This window comes from Myotis davidii, unplaced genomic scaffold, assembly GCF_000327345.1.
Source record: "Myotis davidii unplaced genomic scaffold, ASM32734v1 scaffold3, whole genome shotgun sequence".
In the NCBI taxonomy this organism is placed as follows: Eukaryota; Metazoa; Chordata; class Mammalia; order Chiroptera; family Vespertilionidae; genus Myotis; species Myotis davidii.
Window position 1 is genome coordinate 1869193 of NW_006295062.1, and position 13171 is coordinate 1882363.

The window sequence follows — 13171 nt, forward strand, 5'->3', positions numbered from 1 at the left end:
TATCGTCCTCTATCTCTTTTTCTCCAGCATCCTGTAGTTTTCCGAGTACAGATCTTTTACCGCCTTGGTTAAGTTTATTCCTAAGTATCTTAATTTTTGTTGCAGTGGTAAATGGGATTGTTTAATTTCTCTTTCTGACAATTCATTATTGGTGTATAAAAATGCCATAGATTTCTTGACATTAATTTTGTGTCCTGCTACATTGCCAAATTCATTTATTAAGTCTAGGTTTTTGATGGAGTATTTAGGGTTTTCTATGTACAATATCATGTTATCTGCAAATAATGACAGTTTTACTTCTTTTTCAATTTGGATGCCTTTTATTTCTTCTTCTTGTCTGATCACTATGGCTAGCACTTCCAATACTATGTCAAACAGAAATGGTGAACGTGGGCATCCCTGTCTTGTTCCTGTTCTTAGGGGAAATGGTTTTAGTTCTTGCCTATTGAGTATGATGTTGGCTGTAGGTTTGTCATATAAGACATTTATTATGTTGAGGCATGATCCCTCTAGTCCTACTTTGCTGAGAGTTTTTATCAGGAAAGGGTGTTGGATTTTGTCAAATGCCTCTTCTGCATCAATTGATAGAATTATGTGATTTTTTTTCTCTCAATTTGTTGATGTGATGTATCACGTTTATTGATTTGTGGATATTGTATCAGCCTTGCATCCCTGGAATAAATCCCACTTGGTCATTGTGTGTGATCTTTCTAATGTAATGCTGGATCCGATTTGCTAGGATTTTGTTGAGGATTTTAGCATCTATGTTCATCAGAAATATTGACCTGTTGCTTTCTTTCTTTGTAGTGTCTTTATCTGGTTTTGGGATTAGGGTAATGCTGGTTTTATAGAAAGAGCTTGGAAGTGTGCCTTCCTCTTGAATTTTTTGGACTAGTCTGAGAGGGATAAGTTTTAATTCTTCTTCGGTTTGGTAAAACTCCCCTGTGAAGCCACCTGGCTCCGGGCTTTTGTTTGCTGGGAGTTTTTTGATAACTGCTTCAATTTCCTCCTAGTTATAGGCCTGTTGAGATTTTTTTATTCTTGATTGAGTTTTGGAAGGTCGTATTTTTCTAGGAATATGTCCATTTTCTCTAGGTTGTTTAGTTTGTTGGAATAGTGTTGTTCATATTATTTGTATTTGCCAACAAGAGTAGGAATCTCAGTTTTGCCTATCTGTTGTTACTCCTTAAAGTTCTAGTGATAAGCCTAAATACGTTTTGTTAGAGACAGTCTCATTATCTTTAGAGAAACTGTTTGAAGTAAGGTAGTTTCTCTGCAGATGTACTGTCCCTTGTGCTTTAGAGACTCCTTCCCTAATTGGTCTTCTTGTGAAGTAAAAAACTATAGGGCTAGTAAAGCCTACAAAGAGATTATAAACCATCTAAACTTTAAAATTTATTCTGTAGGCCATTTTATCATCCACTTATTCAACAAACCAAATATTTATTTATTTACTTATTTATTTTTTAAATATATCTTTATTGATTTCAAAGAGAGAGGGAGAGGGAGATAGAAACATCAGTGATAAGAAAGAATCATTGCTCGACTGCCACCTGCACACCCCACACTGGGGATTGAGCCCGCAACCGAAGCATATACTTGACTGGGAACCGAACCTTGAACTCCTGGTTTGTAGGTCGGCACTTAGCCATGAACCATGCCGGCCAGATTGGCATTATTTATTTTAGGCACACAAATTTTAAATAGTATTTAGTCAAATATGTTATTTTCCAGTCAATTTAAATGTAAGAAAAAAAACAATAAGGCAATTGACTAATGTGGCAACAATATAAAATTACAAAAATATCATACTGTCCTGAAAGCAGAATGCATTTTTAATTAAAGGTTTTCCTTATACCTTCATATTTATTATATGGTCTTTGAATTAGTTTGCCTAAAGTTAGACAGTTTTTTAAGTACTGTGTAACCTGTGAAGTCTCTATTCTCAATAGTCATTGGATGGGAACAGCTGCCAATTTAATAAGGGAAAAGTCCAACAGGTTAAAAATCTGAAAGTGTTTATAGGCTATTGGTATTGATTTCCTTTTATTTTTCTTCTAGAAATATGATCAAGGGCAAGTTCTGTTGGATATAGTCTTCAAACATCTTGATTTGACTGAGCGTGACTACTTTGGTTTACAGTTGGCTGATGATTCCACAGATAACCCAGTAAGTTTAAGCTGTTTTCTCATTTTAATTTTAATTTTTCTCTGTCATAATAATTTTTTTTCTGATTTATAATGTTTACTGTTTTAGTGAGTTTTTAAAAATTTAGTTTGACTGTGGTGATGTGATAGAAGGAGACTTGACTTTGGCTGGTTAACAGAATGCAGTATACAGATGATGTATTACGGAATGGTACACTTGAAACCTGTATAATTTTATTAACCAATGTCATCCCAATACATTTAATAAAAATTTTTTAACTCAGAAGCAAGAATGACAAAAAAATATTAATTTGAATAATCAGAGGTAATTCTTTGCCTTTATTCCTCATTTTCTTGATGAATTAGTCTGTAGTTATTTCTGTAAAGTTTTTTCAAATTACAAGTCAGTCTGTATATCTAGTGCCAGTTTCTTTATTTATGTGTCTCAGACAACTAAGAAGTAAATCTAATTCATGTTTCTTGACTTAAAGAGAGAAAATTGGCCTAAAGATTAAAATATTAATTTAATACTAAAATATTAAAGTAAAATATTTAAAAATATTAATGTAGCATTAGCCTGCATTAAGATGAAGTTAGTTTTTTTTGTGGCATTTGTGGTGAGCTGTTTGTGTAAATATTCCAGTAGGAAGACTCAATGGAGGCCCTCACAAATGAGGTAGAGATTAAATGTCAGAGCTCTATAGTTCTTGGGCAGTATTGTTTATTGGATTGTTACTAATTCCTCAGTAATTGCAATCATGATTCTTTGTATTGGAAAGATCACATCATAGAAATAGAAAATAGCACATGTTGAATAACAGAAATTATGAATTTTTTGTAAATGTATATTGTTATTCAGTGAGGTCTTTTACAAAAGAATATGATATCCTTATGACTAGTACAAAAGAGTGACTATTTTGAAGGACATCTTTTGTATAGTTTAAAAAAACTGAGAAGCTGAAAAATGGTTCTCTGGATCACTGCTTCAGAAATTAGTTTTATAAGGCCATATTGAAGGATGGCTATAGATAAAATAACTTCTTTGCCTTCGCCCTTGCCCTTGCCCTCGCCCTCAACCTCATAGCCAGGATTTTAGCTCTCTGAATAAATGGTTAGTAGGAAGTAAATATGAAATGTTAAGTATTACTTATTTTTGGCATAATTTACTGATTTTTTAATTGAAAACTATGAGGACGATATAGATAAAACAAAGCAAGTGGCCTGTTAGTATCTGTGGAAATGTGTATTCAAGAAGACATTTATTCTAAAACAATTACAGCAGGGTGAATGTGGGAAAGCAGAGGTATTTTGAGCTGGGATGATCTTTTGCTCTCACCTGCTTTTTCTTACTTAGTCATATTTTTCTATCTTGAGCATTCCTTCCCAAATAAGATATATTCCCAGGCCCAAGGATCTAATTGCTAATGATCCAAGATACTAATTCTTTCCCCCAAATTATAGAATTTAAAGACCCAAACCCTAAGAGATTATCTTGTCTAATACCCTTATTTTTCATGGGAAATTATCCCAATCCAAGGAGATTAAAGTCCAAGCTACTGGATGGCATTGATGAAACTAGACTTGGGTCTCCTTCTTTCCACGCAAGTTTTTCAACAGCACTACAATTTCAGTATTTAAATATTCAGAAGAATCTGTGAAATGCCAAAATGTGTCCAAGAAGAACCTTTAGAGCACAAATGTTGTGTCTCATCTCTGGTTGTCAATATGAAATATATCAAGACTTTAAATATGTATAATAGATTGAGGGAAAGTTTTGGAAGTCATTTTTAAAAAGAGAAAGGAGTAAGAGACTAACTTTTATGAAATATCTATTGTGGACTGGTTAATAAACCGAATTATCACAATAATCATATGAAAGTATCATTAAAATTCTTTTGGTTTGTTTTTTTGTTAATCCTCACCTGAGGCTATTTTTCCATTGATTTTTTTAGAGAGAGTGTAAGGGAGAGGGACAGACAGAGAGAGAGAAACATCATGTAAGAGAGACACATTGATTGGTTGCCTCTCTCACGTGCCTCACCCAACCAGGGCTGGGGATTGATCCTGCAACTGAGGTATGTACTAGAATCGAACCAGGGACTCTTGTGCAAAATGTTGCTTCCCAGGAAATGATGATGTAGATGTACAGATCTTAGAAATGAACATATTGAGGAAAGGAGATAACCATGCAATAAAATTACGAGCAGTAATCAGAAGGAATTTGATATGTAAGACTAGAAGAAGAAAAATAGGCTATTAAGACCTAGTTTCAGTTTTAGGGCCTGGTTTCACTCGAAAGGTGATGATTGATTGGATGAAGATGAAGGAAAGTGAGTAAATGCTGGAGATGTTTAAGAGATAAAGTCAACAGAACTTGGTTGGATCTAATTAAGGTAGAGTAGGTTCATGAGGGAAAAAGAAAAATCAGCGTTAATATCTCAGATTCTGTCTTTGGCAACTAGATAGAAGAACCATAAAAATAGTATTATTGGAATATAGAAATACGTATCATTTGTTTTATATATTGATTTTGTATTATGCAACCTTCATAAACTCACAGTTTAATGCTAGTCATTTTTTTGGTAAATTCCATAGGATTTTCTACATAAATTATCATGTAAACTAAGGAAAATTAAATTTATTTAATTTCAATCAACTTTGTATTACTGAAATAAATCCAGGAAACAAATTTGATTCTATATTAATCTTATATCCTAAGACTTTGCTAAATTCTCTTATTACTTCTAGTATTTCTTTTACTGATTCCTTGGGATTATCAATGTAAATTTTGTCAGATGAGAGTAGGGATAGTTTCACTTTTTCCTTTGCAGTCTATATATTTCTCATTATTTTTTCATTCCTTATTACATGGCTAAGACTACCATGACAATGATGAATAAAAGTGATGGGAGAAGACTATCTAACCTTCTCCCCTGTCTTAGGAGGAAACTATTCAGTGTTTATTTTTATTTATTTTTTTAATATACATTTTTATTGATTTCAGAGAGGCAGGGAGAGGGAGAGGGAGAGATAGAAACATTAATGATGAGAGAGAATCATTGATTGACTGCCTCCTGTATGCTCCCTACTGGGGATCAAGCCCGCAACCCAGGCATGTGCCCATGACTGTAATCAAACTAAGGAACCTTTAGTGCGCAGGCCAATGCTCTATCCACTGAGCCAAACTGGGGAGGCCTCAGTTTCTTTAAGTCTGCTGTTAACTAGAGAGTTTTTTAAAAATCAGTATAATTAAGGCATAATTTACATAGAATAAAATTAAATACTTATTTATAATGAAAACTCTCAACAAACTTGGAAAAGAAAGAGATATCCTCACTCTGATAAACTACATGACTCTACACTTTCTGATGCCTCAGGGAAATGTCAAATAAAAGCACAACAAGATGTTAGCATGCATCCACTAGAATAGTACAAATTAATCTTACGATAACAGGTGTTGTCAGGGATTGCTGGTAGAATTTTAAAAGGGTACAGCCACTTTGGGAAGTAGTTTGGCAGTCTCCTATAAAATTAAACATAGCCCTGGCCGGTGTACTCAGTGGTTAGAGCATCAGCCCATGCACTGAAGGGTCGTGGGTTTGATTCCCGGTTAAGGGCATGTACCTGGGTTGTGGGTTCGCTCCCCTCCCCTGATTGGGACTTGTGCAGGAGGCAACCAGTTGATGTGTGTCTCTCACATAGATGTTTCTCTTTCTCTCTCTTCCCCGCAACCCCCACTCTCTCTGGAAAACAATGGGGAAAATATCCTCAGATAAGGATTAACAACAGCAACAAAATAATTAAACATAGATTTACTATATTCCACCCAGCAAACCCAATTTTAGGGAGTTATTTAAGAGAAATGAAAACATGTTATAAGAAATCTTTTTTTTTTAATACTGGGTTTTTAAAATTGATTTTTAGAGATAGAGGAACCGGGAGAGGGAGAGTGAGAAAAGTATTCATTGGTTGCCTGCAGCATGCCCCCTACCAGGGATTGAGCCTCAACCCAAGCATGTGCCCAGACTGGAAATTGAACCAGCAATCCTTCAGTGCTCGGGGATGATGCCCAACCAACTAAGCCACATCAGCCAGGGCATAAGAAATCTTATACACAAATTATCATAGTATAGTTTCTAGTAGGCCAAACCTTCGTTAACCTTAACATCTATCAGTAAACAAATGACTGAGGCCTAGAACCAAGATGGCAGCATAGGTACGTGCCTGAACTCGCTACCTCCCAAAACTACATCAACTAAAATACAGAACACCCATCATCCAGAACTGCCTGAAAGCTGGCTGAATGGAAGTCCTACAACTAGAGAAGTAAAGAGGAAAGCACATTGAGACTGATAGCAGGGGCAGAGAGGTGGAACGGGCTGGACTGTCATCCATGCGTGCTGCTTTTTTAATCAGTAGGAGGTAGTCTCTGCAGAGGCAGACTGTGAGGAGCAAGGTGTCCCAGATCCACACCAGACTGCCCAGCCCAGAGTTCCAGAGATAGGAAGAGCAATCCTCATAACTACCGGCTGTAAAAACCATCAGGGATTGGGGCTCAGTAACACAGAGGCTGCTGGAGACCCAGCTCTTCCTCTTAAAGGGCCGGTGCATAAACTGAACTTACAAAGGACTGCTTCCTTTGCGCTCCAGCACCAGGGCAAGGCTCTGGGGGACCTAGACACATATGATGAGGAACTGGTTGTCTGGCATTGGGATAGGAACTGGGGCAGGGGGACCTTTCTCCCAGGTGGAGGTGCTCGCAAGGATCATTGTTCTTGTGGTGGAATCTCCCCAGTCGCAGAGCTGACTGGCAGCCATATCTGTTTGCTCTGCCCTGGTGATTCCCTGAAACCCCACCCTATTCATTTTGCAGCTCCACCCAACCCTGTGTTGTGGCTTTTGCATGTGAATGGCACATCCTTGCTCAGGTTTCAGACTTTGCTAGAATCCCTCAAACAAGCTGTAGCTGGGTCAGGGTGCCTAAGCCTATCAATAAAAGGCCTAAGACCTAGCACTAGCATCAGCCTGCCTTGCTTCACAGCCGGGCCTCACTTGGGCACTTCCAAACCTGATACACATAGAGGAATCTTCAGATCTCTCTGTAGCTCCTGCCAGGTGACTCCAGGCAGTGGCTGACTTTGCACTTCCCTGAAGACCAAAAGCCAGTGAACTTGGTGGACAGAATCAGACCATACAAGATTACCACTCTACACATCCATAAGGGGAAGACATCCACACACTCAAGGGGAAGACTCAGTGAGCACCAAATCCCCACTAAAGCAAGTCCTGCTCCGTAAGGGTGTCTCCTGCACAGCAGCTCTCATACTATAGTCGCAGCTGCTCCTCACGGCCAGTTAGTCTGGAGGTCAATTCCTAGTGACACCAACAGTAATCAAGTCTCAACTACAGTAAGACTGTGCACACAGCCCACACAGAGGTGTACCTAGAGTTCCCAGCTCAGGTGACTGGAAAGGCTGAGTCACTGGGCCCTATAGGACACCTACTACACAAGGCCACTCTACCAACACAGGGAAGCAGCCGAGACAAAGAAACAGGTCATAGCAGCCCTACCCAATACATAGAAACAAACACAGGGAAGCAGCCAAAATGTGGAGACAGAAATATGTCACAAATGAAAGAAATGGAAGAAAGCAAGTTACTGGATACAGAGTTCAAAACCACGGTTATAAGGTTACTCAGGGATTTCCATGAGACCTTCAAGGACTAAGTGAGACTTTCAAGGATTTTAGTGAGAATGTCAAAGACATGAAAAAAGACAAGTCGGAAATTAAGCATACACTGACTGAAATAAAGAATAATTTACAGGGATTCAACAGTAGAGGATTCCGAGAATCAAATCAACGATTTAGAACATGGGGAAACAAAAAATACCCAATCAGAAGAGCAAAAAGAAAAAAGAATCCAAAAATATGAAGATGGTGTAAAGAGCCTCTGAGGCAACTTTAAGCCTACCAACATTTGCATTATGGGGGTGCCAGAAGGAGAAGAGAAAGAGCAAGATATCAAAAATCTATTTAAAGAAATAATGACAGAAAACTTTCACCACCACCAAACCATTATTACAGGAAATGTTGAAGGGTCTTCTTTGTGAAGAGGAAGAAGAAAAAGGTTAAATATATGAACAATAAATGGCAATAAATACATATTAACAGTTCTAAAAATAAATAAGAAATCTAATGAACAGAATAAACTGGTGAATACAACAGAATCAGAAGCATGGAACTGGAACAGACTGATAGTTCTCAGAGGGAAAGGATGTGGAGGGCGGGAAGAGATTAAACAAAGATTTTATATGCATATGTGCATTACCTATGGACACAGATAATAGGGTGGAAAGGCGTGGGGTGTGATGGGAACTGGTTTGGGGAGGGTAATGTGGGGAAAAGGGACATCTGTAATACTCTCAACAATAAAGATTAAAAACAATACACATGACTAAAAACTAATTGTATTTTTATAAAGTGGAACCCTATATACTATATTATTTCATTTATTTTAAATTGTAGAACAAACAAAACTGATATATAGTTACTGAGGAGTAGAAATGCGTTCTCAGTTGCTACTTTAGTGCTTTGGATAAAATCATGAAAACTATTTCTTTGATATCTATTTTTTTTAATATTGCAGGGTTTTAGGAAGTTTACATATAGATTTTTTGAGGTTTTGAATATAATCCATTATTTAAATGTTTCTTAATTTCTTTATTTTTTACTCAGAATAATATTTATTTTTATTACTGACCCATAATAATATCTTTATCATAAAGTTCTTTTTATTTTCCTTTTTTAGCTTTGTTTCCCCTAAAGATGAATTCTTCAAACAAGTATAAAGTATTCTTTATAATTCTATTCCAAACATTTTTATTTTGAAATATTTCAAACATAAAGAGCAATTATAGAAAATTAACAAAGAAAAAAAAAAGTGCAAGAAATAGGACATTGTGTGCAAGATGGCAAACTCGGGAGATCCTGGCCCTCATTCCCACACAGAAATATAAAAAAGCAGCTACAGACTTACCATAGTAACCATATAGGACCTCAGCAAACCAGAGATTTTCAACAACTAAGCAAACAGTTACTTTTGTGATGTTTGATGGCACTTACCCTACCCTTCCCCAGTATGCACATCATGGTCAGGAGGTAACTGCCTAATTTTTTTATTCCCTCCTTTGGGACAGTAGCAGGGCGAAACTTGTTTGCAACATTTTGGTGTATCTGTTGGCTGTTTTAGGGATTGCTTTTGTTCTTACTTGGAGATTAGATAGGGAACAGCAGCATAGTTTGGATCTCACACTGGAAGCCACAAAAGGCAGTAGCAGGAGCTGCAATACATGAAAACTGCAGGGGTCACTGCAGAGCCATGGACCAGAGTCTACAGTCAGGAATACATTTGAACATGTACCAGAATATCCAAGAAATAGCTAAAGTGAAACCTTGGGAACTTAGATGTTTCAAAGCAGATGGGAAAATAGGGGGTTAAAAAACAGATGCATATAAGTCCAGATAGAACAAATGTCAGAAAAGACCTGAGAAGACCTTAAGCCTTTATGTGGTGCTGATCTTAAGGCGCAGCGGCTCACCAATTAGTGAACATGTTCCACACCAGTCTGTGAAGAGTGAGATGTGGCTTTTTATTCAATGTCCAGTTTTCAAGAAAAGATCACTGGAAGTACAAAGGAACTGAGAAATATTTGCCATTCAAAGGAACAAATTACATCTCCAGAAATGTATATCAGACTTAACAGACAGATTTTAAAACTGTCTTAAATATATTCAAAGAGCTGAAGGAAATCATGGGCAAATAAATAAAGGAAGTCAGGAAAATCATTTACAGACAAAATGAAAATACTAAGAAAGAGATGGTAATTATTTTTTTTTAATTCTGGAGCTGAAAAGGCAATAACTGAATTGAGAAATAGCCCGGAGGAGTTCAGCAACAGACTTGAACAAACATAAAGAAAGAATCAGCAGACTTTTAGAAAGGTGATTTGAAATTAAACAGGGCCTAAGGGACTTATGTGGCAGCATAAGAAGACCAACATATGCATTAGGGCAGTCTCAGAAAGAGGACAGAGAGGAAAAGAGAGATTATTTGAAGAAATAATGGGCAAAATTTTTCTCAAATTTGAGGGAAGCTATTGGATGTACAAATAAAAGAAGCCACCAATCTGTATAAAGGATAAACCCAAAGAGAAGCACATAATTAAACTGCTAGAAGTGAAAGGTAGAATCATGAAAGCAGTAAGACAAAAAGAAATCATCACAATAAAGGGATACCTAGAAAGATAATAACCAGATTTTTCAGCAGAAACCTTGCAGGGCAATAGGTAGATGCTATGTTTAAAATGCTGAAAAACAAAACAAAACAAAACTGTTGTCCAAGAATTCTACACAGTCACGCTCTTTTTAACTATAGGCATGTAGTCTTAAAACATCATTAGGCAGTGTCATCATTGTGTGAACATAGAATCTGCCTACTACACATCTAGGCTGTATAGTATAGCCTGTTACTCCTAGGCTACAAGTGTGTATAGCATGCTGCTATACAAAAATCCAATACAAAGATGCCCTAAACACAAGATATTTGAAGCTGCTCTTGGCATACTGTTTTATAGCAACTTAAAAAAAAATTATAAGTAGAAAGAGCACACTCTAAAATAACAAAAAGTATAGGATAATAAATACATAGTCATTGTCATTATCAAGTATTATGTACTGTACATAATTATATGTGCTACTAGAGGCCCAGTGCATGAAATTCGTGCACTGGTAGGGTCCCTAGCAGCTGTTGGCTGCCAGCTGGGTACTTCCTCCCTTTCCCCTGCTGCCACTGCCGCCTCTGACGGGGCCTCTCTCCCTTCCCCCGGCCGGCCCCTCCCCTTGGTCAAACTCTACAGTTTGCATACAATGCTTTTATTATATAGGATCCTTTTATGAGTGGCAGAGCAGTAGGTCTGTATACACCAGTATCAACACAAACACAAGTGATGTATTGCACTGTGACATGACAATAATGTCACTAGGTGATAAAATGTTTTCAGCTCCATTATACATTTTGCAGTATGTTGTTGACCAGTATGTCATTATGCAGTCCATGACTGTACACAGCAAAACTGTCTTTCAAAAATGAAGGTGAGCCCTGGCTGATTTGGTTCACCAGTAGAGCATTGGGCCTGTGCACCATAGGGTCATGGGTTTGATTCCTATTCAAGGAAACATACCTCAGTTATAGGTTTGATCCATAGCCCACTTGAAGTGTCTCACATTGATGTTTCTCTTTCCTTCCCTCCTCCCTTCCTTCCACTTGCTCTATAATTCAGTGAGGGGAAAACTAGAAAAACAAAACAACAATGAGGGTTAGATTAAGGCATTTTCAGACATAAAACCGGAGGGGATTCATTACTATTACACCTGCTCTATAGTAAATGCTAAAGGGTGTCCTTCAAGTTGAAATGAAAAAGACACTAGATAGCATCTCAAAGCCATATGAAAATCATATGTGAACAGTTACAAAAACTGGTATTATTGTAAATTTGATTTGTAAATTCACTTTATATTTCCCATAAGATTTAAAAGGCAAATGCACAAGGAATAATTATAAATTATTATAATTTGTATTCAGTAATATACTATCTATACTAATAATAGAGGAATATGCAAATTGTCTGGGATGCCGTCACAGTAACAGTAATAACCAAACAGCAGGCTGCGTGGAGTGACAAGGCCAGCAGGGGGGTTCGTGAGGGACGACCAAACTACTGAACAGCAGGCTCATTTGGTGACCAGGCCAGCAGGGGAGGCTGTTGGGGGTGACCAGGCCGGCAGGGGTGGGCAGTTGTGGGCAACCATCAGGTAGGGGGCTGGGCTGATGGAACCTGACGATCGGGCAGGCAGGCAGAGGGGTTAGGGGCAATCAGGTAGACAGGTAGAGGCAGTTATGGGCGATCCGGCTGGCAGGCAGGTGAGCAGTTAGGCACCAGGCATTCCAGATTGGAGAGGGTGCAGGCTGGGCTGATGGAACCTCCCCCCCACCCCTCGCCCCCTGTGCATGAATTTCGTGCACCGGGCCCCTAGTCATATATATAAAAGGATAGGTGACCTACCGACTGGTCGGTACATATGACATGCATTTGCAATTTAAAAATAAACGTTGACTTGCGCATGTGTGATACATATAAAGCTCTCAAAATGGATATTATTGAAATGCCCTGTGAAATCATTTTCAAAGGATCTATTATTGAATCTACCTTTGGAAATGGTATATCTATAGATAACATTAAAAATATATCTAAACATGCAATTCTTTCTCCTAAAAATGACCACATTCATAAATTAAATGAAAAAATTTTGGATATATTCGATGGAGATTTTCACACCTTTTTGAGTGCTGATTCCATTGATTCAACAGATAATGCCGAAAAGGCAAATTTTCTCATCAAATTTCTTAATAGTATTACTCCTTTGGGAATGCCATATCATAAAATTGAAATTAGGTGCAATCATCATGCTACTGAGAAATCTTAATAGTAAGTGGGATCTTTGTACTGGTATTAGATTTATTATCAAAAGATTGCTACCTAACATAATCGGAGCTGAACTATTAACAAGATTTGCGGATGGAGAGGTTGTTCTGATTCCAAGAATTGATTTATCCCCATCTGACACTGGTCTCCCATTTAAATTAATTCGATGACAGTTTCTCATGATGCCAGCATTTGCAATGACTATTAATAAATCACAAGGACAAACTCTAGACAGAGTATGAATATTCCTACCTGAACCCATTTTCGGACATGGTCAGTTATATGTTGCTTTGTCTCGAGTTCGAAGAGCGTGTGACGTTAAAGTTGTAAATACTTCATCACAAGGAAAATTAGTCAAGTACTCTGAAAGCGTTTTTATTCTTAATGTGGTATACAGGTTGATATTACAATAAGTTTAATCAATTCAGTCATTGTTTGTACCAATGTTGTTTTTATATCATGTTTTTGTTGTTTCTATGTC

At 37.4% G+C, this 13171-nt stretch overlaps 1 protein-coding gene across 8 annotated transcripts in view; it reads left to right on the forward strand.

Moving 5' to 3' along the window:
- The window catches only part of PTPN4 (protein tyrosine phosphatase, non-receptor type 4), a 219190-nt gene that overhangs the window by 35546 nt on the left and 170473 nt on the right, over positions 1 to 13171 (forward strand). For all 8 annotated transcript variants that reach the window (XM_006769670.2, XM_015567781.1, XM_006769673.2 and 5 more), the window contains one exon: positions 2062 to 2169. In XM_006769670.2, the coding sequence (XP_006769733.1) occupies positions 2062 to 2169 (108 nt within the window). The remainder of the gene's footprint in view (positions 1 to 2061; positions 2170 to 13171) is intronic.